Source organism: Paralichthys olivaceus, chromosome 23 (genome assembly GCF_024713975.1).
Source record: "Paralichthys olivaceus isolate ysfri-2021 chromosome 23, ASM2471397v2, whole genome shotgun sequence".
NCBI classification, from domain to species: domain Eukaryota; kingdom Metazoa; phylum Chordata; class Actinopteri; order Pleuronectiformes; family Paralichthyidae; genus Paralichthys; species Paralichthys olivaceus.
The window spans coordinates 17204861-17221498 of record NC_091115.1 but is presented as its reverse complement, the minus strand read 5'-3'; the positions used below and the strand labels follow the sequence as shown (position 1 = coordinate 17221498).

Genomic DNA, 16638 nt, shown 5'->3' with positions numbered 1-16638 from the left:
TTATGTGTTTTCCCCCTGGACCTCCTGCCCTTGTCAGGCTCACCTGTTTGTCCTGTGCCACCTGTCTCTAGTTTCTCATTAGTTCACTGTATTTAAGTCTTTGTGCTTCCCTGGGTCTTTGTCAGTTCGTTGTTATGAGATGCTGCACCGTGTCTTCCCATGTGTCGGTCCACCACTCGTCGTGCCAGTAAGTCTCTATTGTTTCCTTGTGTCTCCCCTGTTTTTGCTTAAGAGCATGATCGAGTTGCTGTTATTTTGAATTTAGTTTGTTTGCTTTGTAAAGCCCTACTTTCTTTCTTTGTTCTACCTTTTTGGGTCCACCTGCTCCCTTACCCTCTCCCCACAAAACGTAACACATATTTAAGTTTGAATGATTTACTGAACAGCTGTTCTTCTGTCACACATTTCATTCTTGGCTAGTTCAGAGATCTATTAAGCAATTGACACAATCTTCAGACCCCAGTTCACAACTTTCCAAAGTAAGCTGTACACTGTGATTTAGCTCAATATAAAAAATTGCAGCAACAAAACGAACATTGTGCTTTTACTTCAAAGACAATTTGCCAAACAGGAAGTGATTGTATGTGTCAGTACCTGTAATTTGGACAGCTGCAGCTGCAGTAGTTTATTCTCAGACATAGAAGAATATTCAACAGGGTCCCTGGATTGGCCGTGAAAGCACGCAGCCCCCACGTCCCTCTGCCACTCACCCACACACTGACTGCTACAGTGAGCTTGCGGCTTGTTTATCAACTTTTTGTTAATATTGAACATATGGCACGTCCAAATCGCTCCAAACTTGGCGCTGCACAATGCCAAAAAAGAAAACCATTTTCAGACTCTGACAATAAGTGTATGGTAAATTACATTTTTATGTTTACATCTACAGTATATCAGACAATTTCTGGTTACCAAAACATAACCATAATTTAGTCTTTTTATTCAAATAAATAGAACAAATGCTAAATTTAGCATTAAGTTGTAAGTATGACAATAAATACCCTTAGAGTTTATTGGTGGGAAGCTTTTGCAACAGGAAATAAAATATATAATGCTATAACATATGTAAGACATACAGAACAAAGCGTTTCAGTCAATAAATGAAAATAAAATAAATAAAAACTCATTAATGTTCAATATCATCTCAGAATGAGTATCATGAGTAGTATGCACAGCTTAATGTACATCAGTACAATCCAACAGCCTTGGACATCACTGCATATGATCAACATATAGGCTCTTTCAGTCATTTAAAGGTCCAGTGTGTAAGATTTAGGTGAAAGGGATCTATTGGCTGAAACTGAATATAAAATAATCCGTGTGATGTTTTCACAAGTCTGTTTCATCTAAATTGTATAAATTATTGTTTTCTTTATCCCAGAAAAGGCCCGTTATATCTAAATACTTTATATTTACATGGGGGGGGGGGGGGGTCCTCTCTGTGGAGGCCATTTTTTTGCTGTCGTCCAAAATGGACAAACTAAAACCTTTCGAGTTTTTATGAGGACTGAAGGTTACCACAGGTTCTCACAGGGTGAGGTGAGGGGCATTCAGCTGCAAAATGCAACTTCACCACTAGATGTCACTAAATTCTCCACACTGTACCTTTGAAACAGAGATGTAAGCACCTGAAGCCACTTGCATTATGTTGTTTTTAGAACTATGACTTCATGTTTTCATAATGATAGCCAGTTTAAGGCTGGCACATAAAATATGACCAGATGCTATTAAGCACTACAGCTCACTTTAGGATACCTTTATAGATCTGTTCATGAGGCTCAGGTCACTTTCACACCTGACGTTTAGACCAAAGAAAAATATATATGTATGTGTGTTGGCAAACAGCTGTTTTAGATAAATGTTTATTATGGGGGCATATGGCTGTTTTAACTTAATAAATGTTTATATTGACTAAAGAAAATCAATATCCACAAACTCTTTATAGAAGACTCCCTTGTTGTATCATTTAATGTAGTACTACCACAACTTGGTTCTTGACTTTATCATGTAAAACTGGTCAAGCGCCTGTGTGATCAATCACTTCCCTTTGCCATTTGAATCCACAAGTCATTCACGATTTCAAAATACCTGCATGCAAATTATCTTTGCAGTTAGTTGAGATTCTTCAGACACATTTTATTAGATGTTATGTCTCTGGTGTTATTGGTGACACTGTTTGCAAACCTCAACCAGAAGACACTATTTGCAACCATCACTGAGGGAGGAAAACCTTGGACTCTGGCTTCGACTTTACATCTTGAGGAAACACTCTTTGGCATTGCTCCACACTTGTATTCCCTGCAGGGAGAGAAGAAATAAAAACACGTTCATGACCATCGCTGCTAAAGTTCTCCCGTATCCTAGAGCTGCCCGGATGTGCTGTTGTGTACCTTCTTGCACATGCTGATTTGCATGACAGCGTAGTTGATAAGCGCTTCCCTCAGATCTTTATCTTTCTGCTCTTCAAAACGCTGCATGTCCACCCACGCCTTTTCAACATGCTCTCTGCAGTGATATACATCACATTAACACACATTCTCTAAAATTCAGCTCGGAGCATAAACGACAGAAACTTTAGGGCTGCTTTCACACAGTTTGCGAGCACTCACTCGCACTCGATTGTTTTCTCCTTGACTGTGTCTTCACCCTCTGCTATCAGCTCCTCTAGCAGCTTCAGTCTGGCCTCCCTCTGCTCAGGTGCCTCTTGTCCAAAAAGCTTGTTGGTCATTCCTTTGAAGGAGAATGTTCGTACTACCTGATGAGGTGAAGAGAAAGAACCGAAAAACACAGAAGTTGGGTTGAAGGTAGCTTCCTCATTAAAGGTCTTTCCTAAGTTTGACATCTATTACAAACTCAACCATGATTCTTTAAGACTTAACAATCTTAAACCTTTAATAATTTCATCTCATGGTCGAACGCTCATGGACAAAGTGTTTTCAGTTTGTGTCCAAATCCAATTTTGTTAGTTTAATAGCTAAAGAAAAGTTGTGGTTGTTCATTTGCCTGTGCGGACACAAGCACATTTGCTATTTAAACAATGCGGCCATCTAAAACTACACTGCTCAAAAAAATGAAGGGAAAACTTAAATTACACATCGGATCTTGATGAATGAATTATTCAAGTTGAAAATCTATACTGATGTACGTTCTATAATTTGTGGAACCACAGTCAATGGAAACCAAAATCATTAACCCATCTCCTCCCAGACCTGGATCAGGGCATCAGTGAGCTCCTGGACAGTTTGTGGCGATACTTGCAGAGTCGGATGCACCAACATAACGTCCCATAAGTGCTCAATTGGATTTAGGTCAGGGGAACGAGAGGACCAGTCAATGGCATCAATGCCTTTGTCATCAAGGAACTGCCTACACACTTTGGCCACGTGAGGCCAGGCATTGTCCTGCACCAGGAAGAACCCGGGGCCCACTGCACCAGTTTAAGGTCTGACAATCGCTCTGAGGATTTCATCCTGGTACCTAACAGCAGTCAGGGTACCAAACCAGTCATGCTGGATGATGTTACAGGCAGCATAACATTCACCACAGCATCTCCAGACTCTTTCACGCCTGTCACATGTGCTCAGTGTGATCCAGCTATCATCTGTAATGTGCCTTCCTGGAGGAGCTGGACTACCTGTGCAACCTGATCGGGCTGCAGATACCGCCTCATGCTGCCAGTACTGACAAGGACACTAGCAGAAGGCAAAACTAAAGAAGAATTAGTCAGGAAGGACAAAGAGAGAGCAGCTGTCTGTGGCCTGCACATGTAAAACCATTCCCTTTTTGGGGGTTGCACCTGATTCATTATCACTTGTGCTTCCTAAATGGACAGATTGTTATCCCTGAAAAGTATATACTGTGACAAATTGTTTTGAGCGGTGTAGTTTAGACATAGGCGCGCTTCGCCCTGGCTTACAGCATCAGCAAAATAGGGACCTAAAAATGAAGGAGAACATGAGCATAGTGTACCCCTGTAGCCAGCTCCTCACGTTGTTGCTTCTTCGAGATGAGGTCCTGGGAGGACATCTCCAGCTCAAACTGGGTCAACTCGTGTTTCCTGCACACTGCCCTGCCAAGAGTACAGCATAATATCATACACATCACAACAAACAGAGCCAGCATTAAGACATTTGTCTCTAAAATAAGGTCATAAATACAAGTTTCATTATTCAGGTATGGCACTTTGAAGTGCAGTGGTATAAATCATTTGCTCACCATCTGATTATCTATTCATCCACTTATCATATATCACATACCCTCTGACAAAAGACATAAACTTCTATCTGTAAACAACAGTCTTTGGACAGTCACTGACAGCTCATGTCAATCAGCTCCTCATAGATGAGGAAAACAACCTCTAGCTCACAGTAGTTTGTACTAGTGAGAAATCCTGCAGGGGTATGTGCCAGCTGTACAACATTAAAGGTATGCAGCAAATTAATAATAATGATCTCTATCAATTGTTCATTCACAAGTCTCCCACAAGTCTCTCCAAATCTTTATCTGTAAAGTTTCAGTCACCACTGAGATCCATCCAAAAGCTAATATCTACCTACAGCCCCTGACAGAAACATCTTTAAAATATAACTCCCTACGTTTACTATGTCATTACGCCAGGGGTCGCCAACCCGTCGATCGTGATCTACTGGTCGATCTCTGTAACTCTCTGGACTCACAGTCTGCGGTTGCGCGGCAGATCAGCTGTGGATCTGTTGTTCAAGGAGTGTTGTAAATACGTTTGTGACATAGACAGATCAACTTTGTGTTTCACTGTTGAATTTATGTGACAAACACAAAAGAAAAGCACTGCAGCGTTTGTGTTGACCAACTCCATTCTTTTGTTTAAAAAGTTTTTTATCGTGAAATATTGGAGCTGAAGATGCATGAACTCATACTAAGATAATAAATATGACCCTCCTAAGTGGGTTTTTTGCAAGACATCATGGCGGTAGATCTCGGCTTACATTTCGAATTAAAAAGTGATCTTCTGCTTTAAAAGGTTGGGGACCACTGCATTACGCCATCTCGTTTCGTAATTGGCTTATTCATGAGCAATAAAAAAACAACTGGGTGAAAATGTCTTACCTCAGAGCTTCAGCATAGAAGAGATATTCTTTCAGTTGGTCTGCATAATGTTCCTCTTCCTCTAAGATATCATCTATTGAGGCAGCATATCTGCAAGTGTGTGACAAAAGGGGACTTGTCTTTATAACCAGTACACAAGTACACAAGTGTTTTTGACAGAATTTGATTCTTTTCTTCCACGATGGGATGGGGATGACTGTCAGTTTGTTTGGGTGTGAAAGAGAGAAAACTAGAGTTACCGCCCTACAGTTGTTTGCCTCTGCTGGCCAGTGCCATTTCAGTCTACATACTTTTTCTTTCCAGACTCATATAAGGTTACAGTGACCTTTGACCCAAGACCACTGAAATCTAATAAGCTAATCTATGAGTCCAAGTGAAAACGAGTGGGACAGACGGTCAACCCGAAAACATTGTGACCTCGGCCCTGGCTCTCACCAACACGAAGGAATAATGAGCAATCGCTGTCTGAGAAATACTCACGCATCCATATGATGACCGGCACTTTGCAGTCCATCTCCCATCTCTTTCTCGATGGCACTCCACTCACTGCAGTGAACACATGGATCCACACACACACACACACAACAAGAACATTAACATGAGACGATGCTTTTTATTCTTAAAATGTTTCCTCATCTGAATTGAGGCTTTAAGGACTGAGAGGTTCTGGACATGCTGGATGAGCTTTATTAATACTATTGACTTGACAATGTAAACAACACACACAAGTAAATATTCAGGGGCTTGTACTACGAAGCAAGTTCAGCAGGAAGGTTTTGGTTATTCGCTATATTACCCACGTCCTGATGAACTGCAGCCTACTATGAAGCTAGTTATTGATGGTGTTATATACCCTGGGTTTTCTTATCCAGCTACCAGTATGGTCACGTGATAGAGGCGGAGTAATGACATCAAGCGACATCGCCACAACCATGAATAAGGTTCTTAATATGATATGAGAAGAAACACAGATTTCTGCCAGTACTCTTAACAGAGACATCAAAAAGTGACCATGACATAACTAGAAAAAGGAAAAAGTAGGTATAATTTAAATGTATACGGCTAAAGATAATCTATAAATAAGCAGAATCATTTTATTAAGCTACTCAGTGAGTATTTATCTTTTTGTCTGATGATGATGAACAACTATTATGAATGTGATGCTGATAAAAAAGTTGTGTGGATCGTTTTTGCAGCTTCTCTGCAAAACATATTGTTGAACTGAAGCTAAATAAATGTGCATTGAACAGATGCTGTCGATATGAATTCATATGAATGTGAATATTGTGCATTGAATAGATAAAGTAGCATAACTGCCTTTCTTTGTGTAGATTTATGCTCGACACTTAGCCTTTAACAGAATTTGCAGAGTTGGTTTTTTGCAAGATATCGGGTAGTAGATCTCGGCTTACATTTGGAATTAAAAAGTGATCTTGTGCTTTAAAATGTTGGTGTCCACTGCTGTAGACTAAGCAAGTTAACATAATGACCAGAAATCCTGCTTCGTAGTGCAGGCCCCAGGTGCTTTTTTACACTTTCTTACGCTTCTCGTCACACCTGAAGACTCTGCCGTAGTTCCCATGGACCTTGAAAACACCATAGAGTCGATCAGCAACTCTCTTCAAGAGACAGACAATAACTGAAAGTCAGTATTCAAATAAAACATGTCGATCATTTTAAAGCCTGGCTCCCGAGCCTCTGGAGCCCAGCAGCTGACAGAAGTATTTATTTTTTTATTTTAATGCACGATCTAGTTATTATGCCTTAATACCTTACCAGTAATATTAATGTCCCCCGCTCTAAATATATATAATACACGTCTTTTTCACAATATGGAATGGGGGGATAAAACATAGATCGTTGAGGATCATTTCATCTAATAATTCCAGAAATGTCTATCTGTCCATCTGCCAGTCTACATGTTGCTCACATATCTCACATCCTCACAGTTGGCATCTGTAGGGTCCAAGGAAGTGCAGCGTCGCATTTGGTGCATTTGGACACTTGATACATTACATTAATAAACTTTGAATAAACAGGTGATCAGGGAACTGATTCTTCAGTCGTGCATTGCTGAACTTTCAATAAACAGGTGTACTGTTCTCTGTGCAGCTGTGGTGCTGCGGCTTTAGAGCTTTCTGGACATAGTCCTGCAGTCAGTGTATCTTCTTGCTGCGGTGGATAAATCCAGTTGTTGCATCTTTAGAGATCGAAAGCTATTTACAGGTATTTCAATATTTTATGCAAAATGGAATCAGTGTGAGTGTGTGTGTGAGAGAGAGAGAGAAAGACAGAGAGAGAGAGAGAGAGAGACAGGTAGGTAGCGAAAGAAACTTACTGCTCTTGCTCGGAGCAGCTGAGATGTGTGGGACTGCAACTCATCGCTGTAGTGTTTCATATCCATGAAGCGCCTGCGTCACATAAAATATACACAAGTCATTTTCTACCTAGTTGTTTTATTATTTTGTTGACTGTCTAATCATTAAATGCACTTTTGAGACAAATGGTTCCAGTTTCTCAAATGTGATAATTTGCTATAGATAACTAGACTTTATGATGTTTTTTTCTGCAATAGATATTGTGATGTTTTGATCAAATTTTAAATCAAAGAGCTGAGAAAATAATAGATTAATTAATAATGGGTCTTAAATGGAGGTACACACTGAGTGAAGCCCCTTTCACAACGTGAGTACACCTTATATTATCTCAGTTATCAGCTTATGACAACACACAGCTCCAACTATAAAATGCAACTCTTAATATCTAGTGATTTATCATTTTTACATTAATAGTATTGTAACTTCAGCTGAGTGTGTTAACCCAAGTGAGAGCTTGAAGGATTTCTGTGTCAGCAGAAAGTCTAAAGTGCCCATGTGAGAACACAGCAGGAGATCCTCCGCAAGTCAGAGGGTGTGTTGACGATTTTTCTAACACACAAACGTGAAGAAAACTAAATTGAAATTAATATCTCCAGATGAAAAGGTTTTTCCATATAGACGACACCAACGAAGAGCCTACTGCACCATCCCTCAACCAGAACACAGATTTCTGGGTTGTTGTCTGAGTGGAGAATCTCCTGTTGTGTTGTGCATGTGTGAACGGCAAAATCCAGACAATGTCCGGACCCAATTCTGGGTAAAAACTGCTTTACAGTGTGTTTTGGAAACACTAACTTACTTATCTGTATTTCTCACCCGGAAGGTGGCACTGAGAGCTCTTAGACGGGAATCAGCCTGCAAAAAGATTGAGAAGAGTCAGATGTCGAGTTTTGTGAACACTGAAAGTCTTTCACAAAGAAATACCAGAATTCAGAAAAAGTTCCGAACCTTTGCCTGAAAGCCTGTCTCATACACCACTTCTTTCCAGCCGTGTTCCTGCCATACACATTTGTGAAAAAAGTCAGTTATTGATCAGCTTCTGATCTACACGAAATCATGTGAACCTCTGAATTTAACCCTGAGCTACACCATTTACCTCGGTGAGGAAGTGGTATAGGATCTTGTCATTGGAGAGGACTTGATGAGAAGCCACACGAAGTAGGAAGTTCTCCAGCCCAACCCTGCGGCGCTCCACAAAGTCTGGGTCCATGTTGTCTGCAGTCAGCTTGTGCCACACAAACTCTGCCTGTATGCAAGACAACAAAGTATATATATCGAGCAAAACCAAGCGCCCCCGCCATCTCCTCCGCCCGTCCATACATTGACTAAGTTTACGAATTCGGTCGTTTTTATCCAATCAGAGTTTACACATGTCTGATCCCACTGTTTGTGTGTGTGTGTCAGCGTGAGAGATGAGCTGAATTATGAATGAATGCACAGCTATAAAGGAAGATTTGACTCATTGAAGAAAAGTATCGGTCGTTATGTGGTGATCAGTGTTGATATTGTGGCGTCATTTCATACAAATGGACGTTTAAACTTTGGCGGATGAGAGACATCAGCTCAGTTTGTGTGTGAGAGAGAGAGAAGTGAGCAGCGGGGTCAGCGTGTGTGCGGTGCCGTTAGCTTTCCTTTAAGTTCCGGGACTATCATACAGAAGCTACTAACTTCTTTAGTAAGTAAGCAACCATTGAATTTGGCCCAGGACATATGTGATCACTATGGGTAGTTTCCACTATACAAAAAGTTCGTGGCGAGGCTAAATTTGACAGAGGCAGCTGCCGCGCAATTCTCTACGCAGAAAAAAAAAACATGGACAGATATTATCTTTTGCTATACATTGTGAGTAAAGTACCAAAAAAAGGTACAGATGGGTAACGGTATTGGTTCAAATGGAAACGCTACCCAACCTGCATTTATTCACACAGCAAAACTCGGACACATTTGAACTTATTGCTGATCGGATCGCTCAGGACAATGTTAACATCACGTCTCGAGACAGGTGTTAGTGTTGTTGCTCTGTGTCCTACGACACAGCTAAAAGAAGTGTAAAGTAGAGCCTTTATATTGGACATTTCTTGAATCACTGAACAGGGTTTGGACGGACAATGAACTCACCCTCTTCTCAGGCAGAGGAGGTATCACAATGTATGGATAGGTAACGATTAAGTAGCTCCGCAGCAGCTCAAATTCACTGTATCTCCTCCACAGAGAGTCGGGGGCTGGATTACGACCTTCAGCGACTGCATCCATTGGCCTTAAAAGATTGAGGGTTGCAACAAATCACAGTATTTTACACAATATCACATGACAAGTCATGGATTTCTAGTCATGTCTACATGTTGACTTCCTTTGTTTTTGTGTTCATGGGAAATGTGTGCCTCTTAAATTCTAAAGCAAATCAAGCAAACATAAAGTAATCATTTCAAGTACTAGAGGGGTCCTAAAAACCTCTGATTGCTGTTTATTGTTAAAGAGCAAAGTGAGGGAGTGAAGAAGGAGGACAGTCCGGAAGGATACTCCTGCAGGATACTCCCGCAGGATACTCCCGCAGGATACAAGGCAACTCGGCCCTATCTACGTCTGCCCCTATCCTGAATAAGCACGACAATAATTTTGTCTGTACTCTGAGTGATGAGTGTTAGTTTGTCATGAACCTGGTTAACCTCTTATAAACCTATCTCTTGTCTGAGACAAACCATGTCTCATATAGTTCCTCTACAAATATTCATTAAGTCGTCATATCAAATTCTCCATATCACATATTTATGAAGTGAATATGATGTAATGAAGCTTCTTGCAGTAACATATATTATCATGTTATGCCTGGTTTTACATTTGGAGTTTTCCTCCTTTGTGTGAAACAAAGTGAATGATCATTTAAAGGTACAGTGTGTAGAATTTAGTGATATCTAGTGTTGAAGTTGCATGTTGCAGCTGAACACCCCTCACCTCACCCTCTCCTTCCAAACATGAAAAAGAAACTGTGGTAGACTTCAATTTTCATAAAAACTCAAAAGGTGTTTAGTTTGTCCAGTCTGGACTAATGTAAAAAACATGGCGGCCTCCGTAGAGAGGGTCCCCTCGATGTAAATATAAAGTATTTAAATATAAAGTATTTAAATATAAAGGACCTTTTCTGGGGTAAAGAAAACTACAATTCATACAATTTAGATGAAACAAACTAGTGAAAACATCATGAGGATTATTCTACATTAAATTTCTGCCAATAGTTCCCTTTCACCTAAATCTTACACACTGGACCTTTAAAAAGTTCTGTTTTCTAATTTTTACAAAAATATGCATTGAAGTTTGCAATAATTAAGATCAGTGTGTATCAGGAATAGTGGCACTAGAATCTACCAGAGCCAAGCTGGGCTTGTAAGGATACATTTTTTACTCCGAGGGGGGATGAATTCTCCCATTGACTTGTTAGTCCATATAATGTATATGTGAATGGAAAACCCTGTCTGAGCTGATTCAATCACAACCTTCGAGTATCAACAGCTCATGAGTCTGCTTGATACTCTTTTACTATATTCATCTTGTTTTCTACATTTATGGATATGGACCTAGAAATGACATGTTTTAGATCTAACTGTTTGACCTGAAAATGCTCAGTGAGTTCAGTGAGTAGCCTGAATTATGGAGGTTTTTTCTTATCTTCATTCAAGAGTGCAAGCAACAATATATCTGAGTGTAAGCACACAGTCTGAGTGGAAGCAGAGCAAATTTAAGTGCAAACAGAAGCTATTTAAGTGCAAGGAAAATGTCAGAAAAACACTGAATGGACTAACTACTGCTGCTGGAATTGATTGTTGAATTGAAAACAGTGACAGAGGGATGCATATCACTAGTTGAGAGCTGTGCTCTCGTGTCCAGCAGGTTCTCATGGATCATGGCTGCTCCCTGTATTGGATCGTGGTTCCCACTACTGCCATGGCCCTGCCTGACATCCACTCTGGTTATTACTATTACTCATTATTCCATGACATTAATATTAACTTGTTTATTATTGTAGCATTGTTACATATTACCACCACTGCTAACCACTGCTACTGTAATCATTGTCTTTCATTGTAATTGTACAATGTGTTTCTGTTGCTTTGTTCTGTACACGTGACATCCATTGCACGTCTGTCCGTCCTGGGAGAGGGATCCCTCCTCTGTGGCTCTCCCTGAGGTTTCTTCCACCTTCTTTTCCCTGTTAAAAGGTTTTTTTGTGGGCAAGTTTCGAACCAAGGGTCTAAGGACAGAGGGTGTCACTCCCTGTACAGATTGTAAAGCCCTCTGAGGCAAAATGTGTTTTGTGAATTTGGGCTATACAAATAAAATTTGATTTGATTTGATTTGATTAGTTCATCCCATGTAGTAATATATCTACTAACATAACAGTTGTTTGTAGCCATTAGTTGACAAATATTCCAGTTATTTTTCCTATTCGCCCTTTTGCCCTTGTTACTGAAGTTGAAAAGCCTTGTGTTAAAGCATTAGAAATGCCACCAAATACTAAATTACTAAATTGCCTGAAACACTGCAGCTCCAAATCCCTTTGATGCATACAATAACAACAGTGTGCAGATTCTATTAAAATATGTTGTATAGTAAATCACACAGCCACACAAAAATAACACAACACGCTCAGTACTGACAAACATGTTGTTTCCTGTGCTCACTGTGGTGTCGGACCAGAATCATCATGAAGATCATGCTGCTCTCACCTTGTCTCGATGAGGTACACAGTGAACATCTCCTGCATGTTCACTGCATTTTTGCCGCTCCTCTTCTCAGCCTCAGCGACACAGATCTCCATCCTGCGCAGCAGACTGCAGCCCTGCTCCACCACCTGGAAGCAACAGTAAGACACATCTGGATCACTGTTCCTTCACCAGAACACCTCAGTCACAGACACACATCTGGATCACTGCTCCACTCCCTGACCACGTCAGTGACAGACACATCTGGATCACTGCTCCTTCACCAGAACACCTCAGTCACAGACACACATCTGGATCACTGCTCCTTCACCAGAACACCTCAGTGACAGACACACATCTGGATCAATGCTCCTTCACCAGAACACCTCAGTCACAGACACATCTGGATCACTGCTCCCCCACCTGACCACGTCAGTGACAGACACATCTGGATCACTGCTCCTTCCCCCGGAACACCTCAGTCACAGACACATCTGGATCACTGCTCCTTCACCAGAACACCTCAGTCACAGACACACATCTGGATCACTGCTCCTTCACCAGATAACCTCAGTAACATACACACATCTGGATCACTGCTCCACTCCCTGACCACGTCAGTGACAGACACATCTGGATCACTGCTCCTTCCCCCGGAACACCTCAGTCACAGACACATCTGGATCACTGCTCCTTCCCCCGGAACACCTCAGTCACAGACACATCTGGATCACTGCTCCTTCACCAGAACACCTCAGTCACAGACACACATCTGGATCACTGCTCCTTCACCAGAACACCTCAGTAACATACACACATCTGGATCACTGCTCCACTCCCTGACCACGTCAGTGACAGACACATCTGGATCACTGCTCCTTCCCCCGGAACACCTCAGTCACAGACACATCTGGATCACTGCTCCTTCCCCCGGAACACCTCAGTCACAGACACATCTGGATCACTGCTCCTTCACCAGAACACCTCAATCACAGACACACATCTGGATCACTGCTCCTTCACCAGAACACCTCAGTAACATACACACATCTGGATCACTGCTCCACTCCCTGACCACGTCAGTGACAGACACATCTGGATCACTGCTCCTTCCCCCAGAACACCCCAGTCACAGACACATCTGGATAGCTGCTCCTTCACCAGAACACCTCAGTCACAGACACATCTGGATCACTGCTCCCCCACCTGACCATGTCAGTGACAGACACACATCTGGATCGCTGCTCCCCCACCTGATCACGTCGGTGACAGACACACATCTGGATCACTGCTCCCCCACCTGACCACGTTAGTGACAGACACACATCTGGATCACTGCTCCCCCACCTGACCACGTTAGTGACAGACACACATCTGGATCACTGCTCCCCCACCTGACCACGTCACTGACAGACACACATCTGGATCATTGCTCCACTACCTGAACACATCAGTGACAGACACACATCTGGATCACTGCTCCACTCCCTGACCACTTCAGTGAAAGACACACATCTGGATCACTGCTCCACTCCCTGACCACGTCAGTGAGAGACACACATCTGGATCACTGCTCCCCCACCTGAACACTTCAGTGACAGACACACATCTGGATCACTGCTCCACCCCCTGACCACGTCAGTGACAGACACACATCTGGATCACTGCCCCACTCCCTGACCACGTCAGTGACAGACACACATCTGGATCACTGCTCCCCCACCTGACCACGTCAGTGACAGACACACATCTGGATCACTGCTCCACTCCCTGACCACGTCAGTGACAGACACACATCTGGATCACTGCTCCACCACCTGACCACGTCAGTGACAGACACACATCTGGATCACTGCTCCACCCCCTGACCACGTCAGTGACAGACACACATCTGGATCACTGCTCCTTCACCCGGAACACCTCAGTCACAGACACACATCTGGATCACTGCCCCACAACTGGAACATGTCAGTCACATACACACATCTGGATCACTGCTCCTTCACCAGAACACCTCAGTAACATACACACATCTGGATTACTGTTCCACAAACTACACCTGTCAGTAACATACACACATCTGGATCACTGCTCCACCACCTGACCACGTCAGTGACAGACACACATCTGGATCACTGCCCCACTCCCTGACCACGTTAGTGACAGACACACATCTGGATTACTGCTCGATCACCTGAACACATCAGTGACAGACACACATCTGGATCACTGCTCCACCACCTGACCACGTCAGTGACAGACACACATCTGGATCACTGCTCCCCCACCTGACCACTTCAGTGACAGACACACATCTGGATCTCTGCTCCAAACACCTACTCATTCAGGGTGCAGAGTTTTCGTATGAAGCTATTCTCCACACATCCTCTGGAGGGCATGTCAGGAAACAGTTTGACGAACCAATGTTATCATGTACACGCCATTGAAAAAAACCCCCACGACTATTTCAAATTTCGAACACTAATCCTGAATGATGACCAGTCAATATGGATCCAGTGAGCTAACGCTGAACACAACACAGCTGGAAACAGGTGCTCTGGGAGAAAACATGTCGTCCTACCACGATGTTTAAGCTCCTCTCTCCAGCCAGTGGCTCTGAGTCAGCGTCAGTGATCACCAGCTCTTCTTTCCCGTTCTCCGCCATCTTCTTCTTCCGCGATGATGCAAGTCAGCCAGTGCGCATGCGCAAAGCATCGCCTCACCCAACAGATGCAGCAGTCCTTCTTGTCTCTTCTTGGTCAACTACTACTTACCCACGCTTTGGAAAAACATGCTTTTGCATAGTTTTCTAAACTACTTATTCTTTTACAAACAACCCTGTGCTACGATAGTACCATAAGCAATCCATGCAGTGTCCATATAATTTATAGTGTCAATCTGTGATATGATGTAATTACTTTTATTATGACAAACAGTGACACAAGTGTCAGGCTCATGTCAGAGCAGGTGATCAATTTTAACAAATGTCAAAAATGACAAAGCATTTAGAGATTGGAATGGTGATGGTGATCAATGGTGATCATAGACATCCTAAGTTGTGTCATTAGAACTTTAATTGTTCACTTAATGATACAGTTGCTAATTTCACATTCCCAGACAATCAGCCATTCATGATATCAAATTAAATGATTACATTTTATTTAGCTGATGCTTTTATCCCCAAAAAAATCAAGTTAATACAATTTGCTTAAAGAATGAATGTGTGCTCCTTTCTAAATAAACATTTTGTGGTTTACCATTTATGTTGTGGTGAACAAAAGTATTCAGATGGTAATATTAAACAGCTCATAAACATCTGAAATGTCACCCCTTCCTTCACACTGCTGTTTGTAAGAGCTTTTACACTATCTATTGTGTAAAATATTCAATATTCATCCTGTAAGAAAAGAAAAACCGAGAGAACATTTCCTCTGAAATGGAGTGGAGTGGAAGTATAGAGACAAAAAAACTAAAATAATTGAAATACCCATGGAAAGTATTGTTAAAAAACCAAAATTGCTGTGGCAGATTGATTTGTCCACAATGTAGGCCTAATGTCATAAATTTATACCAAGCTGGTCATTATGGGACACATGGGGACCTCTGCTGGTCACTTTCAACCATTTCAACCTCTTTATATACAGTCTATGATTTCAACACTATTTGGGAGGAAGGACGCAGACTATTTCATTGAATATATTTAATTAGGTTACTAAAGCGTGCCGTGCTAAATGAAGATAAAAGAACATCTAAGCCATTTATTGATGTTGCATATGTATAGATTTATTGACACGTTTAATGATTTAGGCTATGTATTTATTTGTCTGTCTATGTAATGGTTACGATTGTTTTTTTGTCACAGATTATAGGAAGATAAATTGATAGTTGTAGTTTTATTTATTTCTCTTGATATTTTCTCAAAGCATCCTGTTTAGAGTTGCACAGATGGGCCTCGACTTATTCTTTTTTTCCAACGAACTTTATTAACAGTCAACATTCAAAGTCAACATGTAGTGTCAAAACACAATAATAGGAACTTCACATATTGTCACGTGTAAATTATGCATTCAGAAAATCAAATGGAATAATTAATTAGAAATAAACGAAAACACCAACAAAGGGGAATTAAAAAAGTAAAAAGAGGATGCAAGTTCAAAGAAGGAACAGTTTACTGTGTCACTCAAGAAATGCTTCAGCGGATTCAAATCTATGAATCAGCTTACATGACACATCTTTAACCTTGTTTATGAGGAGGGACCTTTGTAGCAAGGATCAAACCTTCTTCCAGTCAATATTACAATCAAAGGTGCTTTAATAAAATGTGTCTGGAGAAACAGAAAACATATTGTCCTGAAATAAAGCCTGTATTCTTGAGTTCGCACCCTTATAAACAAAAAAACTAACTTTTCTAATTACAACTGAGCTGGGTCAGGGGGCAACACTGACTAATGTAGAGAGGGGTCATCTTTTTGAAATAA

At 41.5% G+C, this 16638-nt stretch overlaps 1 protein-coding gene across 1 annotated transcript; it reads right to left on the bottom strand.

The window, feature by feature from the left end:
• Positions 1-359: 359 nt before the first annotated feature.
• LOC109637478 (sorting nexin-4-like) lies at positions 360-14867 on the bottom strand. Its single transcript, XM_020099849.2, has 14 exons — positions 14742-14867; positions 12185-12309; positions 9582-9720; positions 8560-8709; positions 8412-8459; positions 8263-8318; positions 7424-7496; positions 6643-6704; positions 5566-5631; positions 5086-5175; positions 3970-4069; positions 2610-2755; positions 2391-2505; positions 360-2298 (listed from the first exon to the last, which is right to left on the bottom strand). The coding sequence occupies exons 1-14, from the start codon at positions 14823-14825 to the stop codon at positions 2251-2253; spliced, it is 1302 nt and encodes a 433-aa protein (XP_019955408.1). The 5' UTR covers positions 14826-14867; the 3' UTR covers positions 360-2250.
• Between the last annotated feature and the right edge of the window lie 1771 nt (positions 14868-16638).

What these genes read in the sequence shown, in the direction of transcription:
- LOC109637478 (XM_020099849.2), bottom strand. Translation starts at nt 14,825, where the DNA reads ATGGCGGAGAACGGGAAAGAAGAGCTGGTGATCACTGACGCTGACTCA. An exon ending in GTGTACCTCATCGAGACAAG is followed by an intron (nt 9,721 to 12,184) that starts GTGAGAGCAGCA and finishes CAATCTTTTAAG; the next exon opens with GCCAATGGATGCAGTCGCTG. An exon ending in TTCTATGCTGAAGCTCTGAG is followed by an intron (nt 4,070 to 5,085) that starts GTAAGACATTTT and finishes TACTCTTGGCAG; the next exon opens with GGCAGTGTGCAGGAAACACG.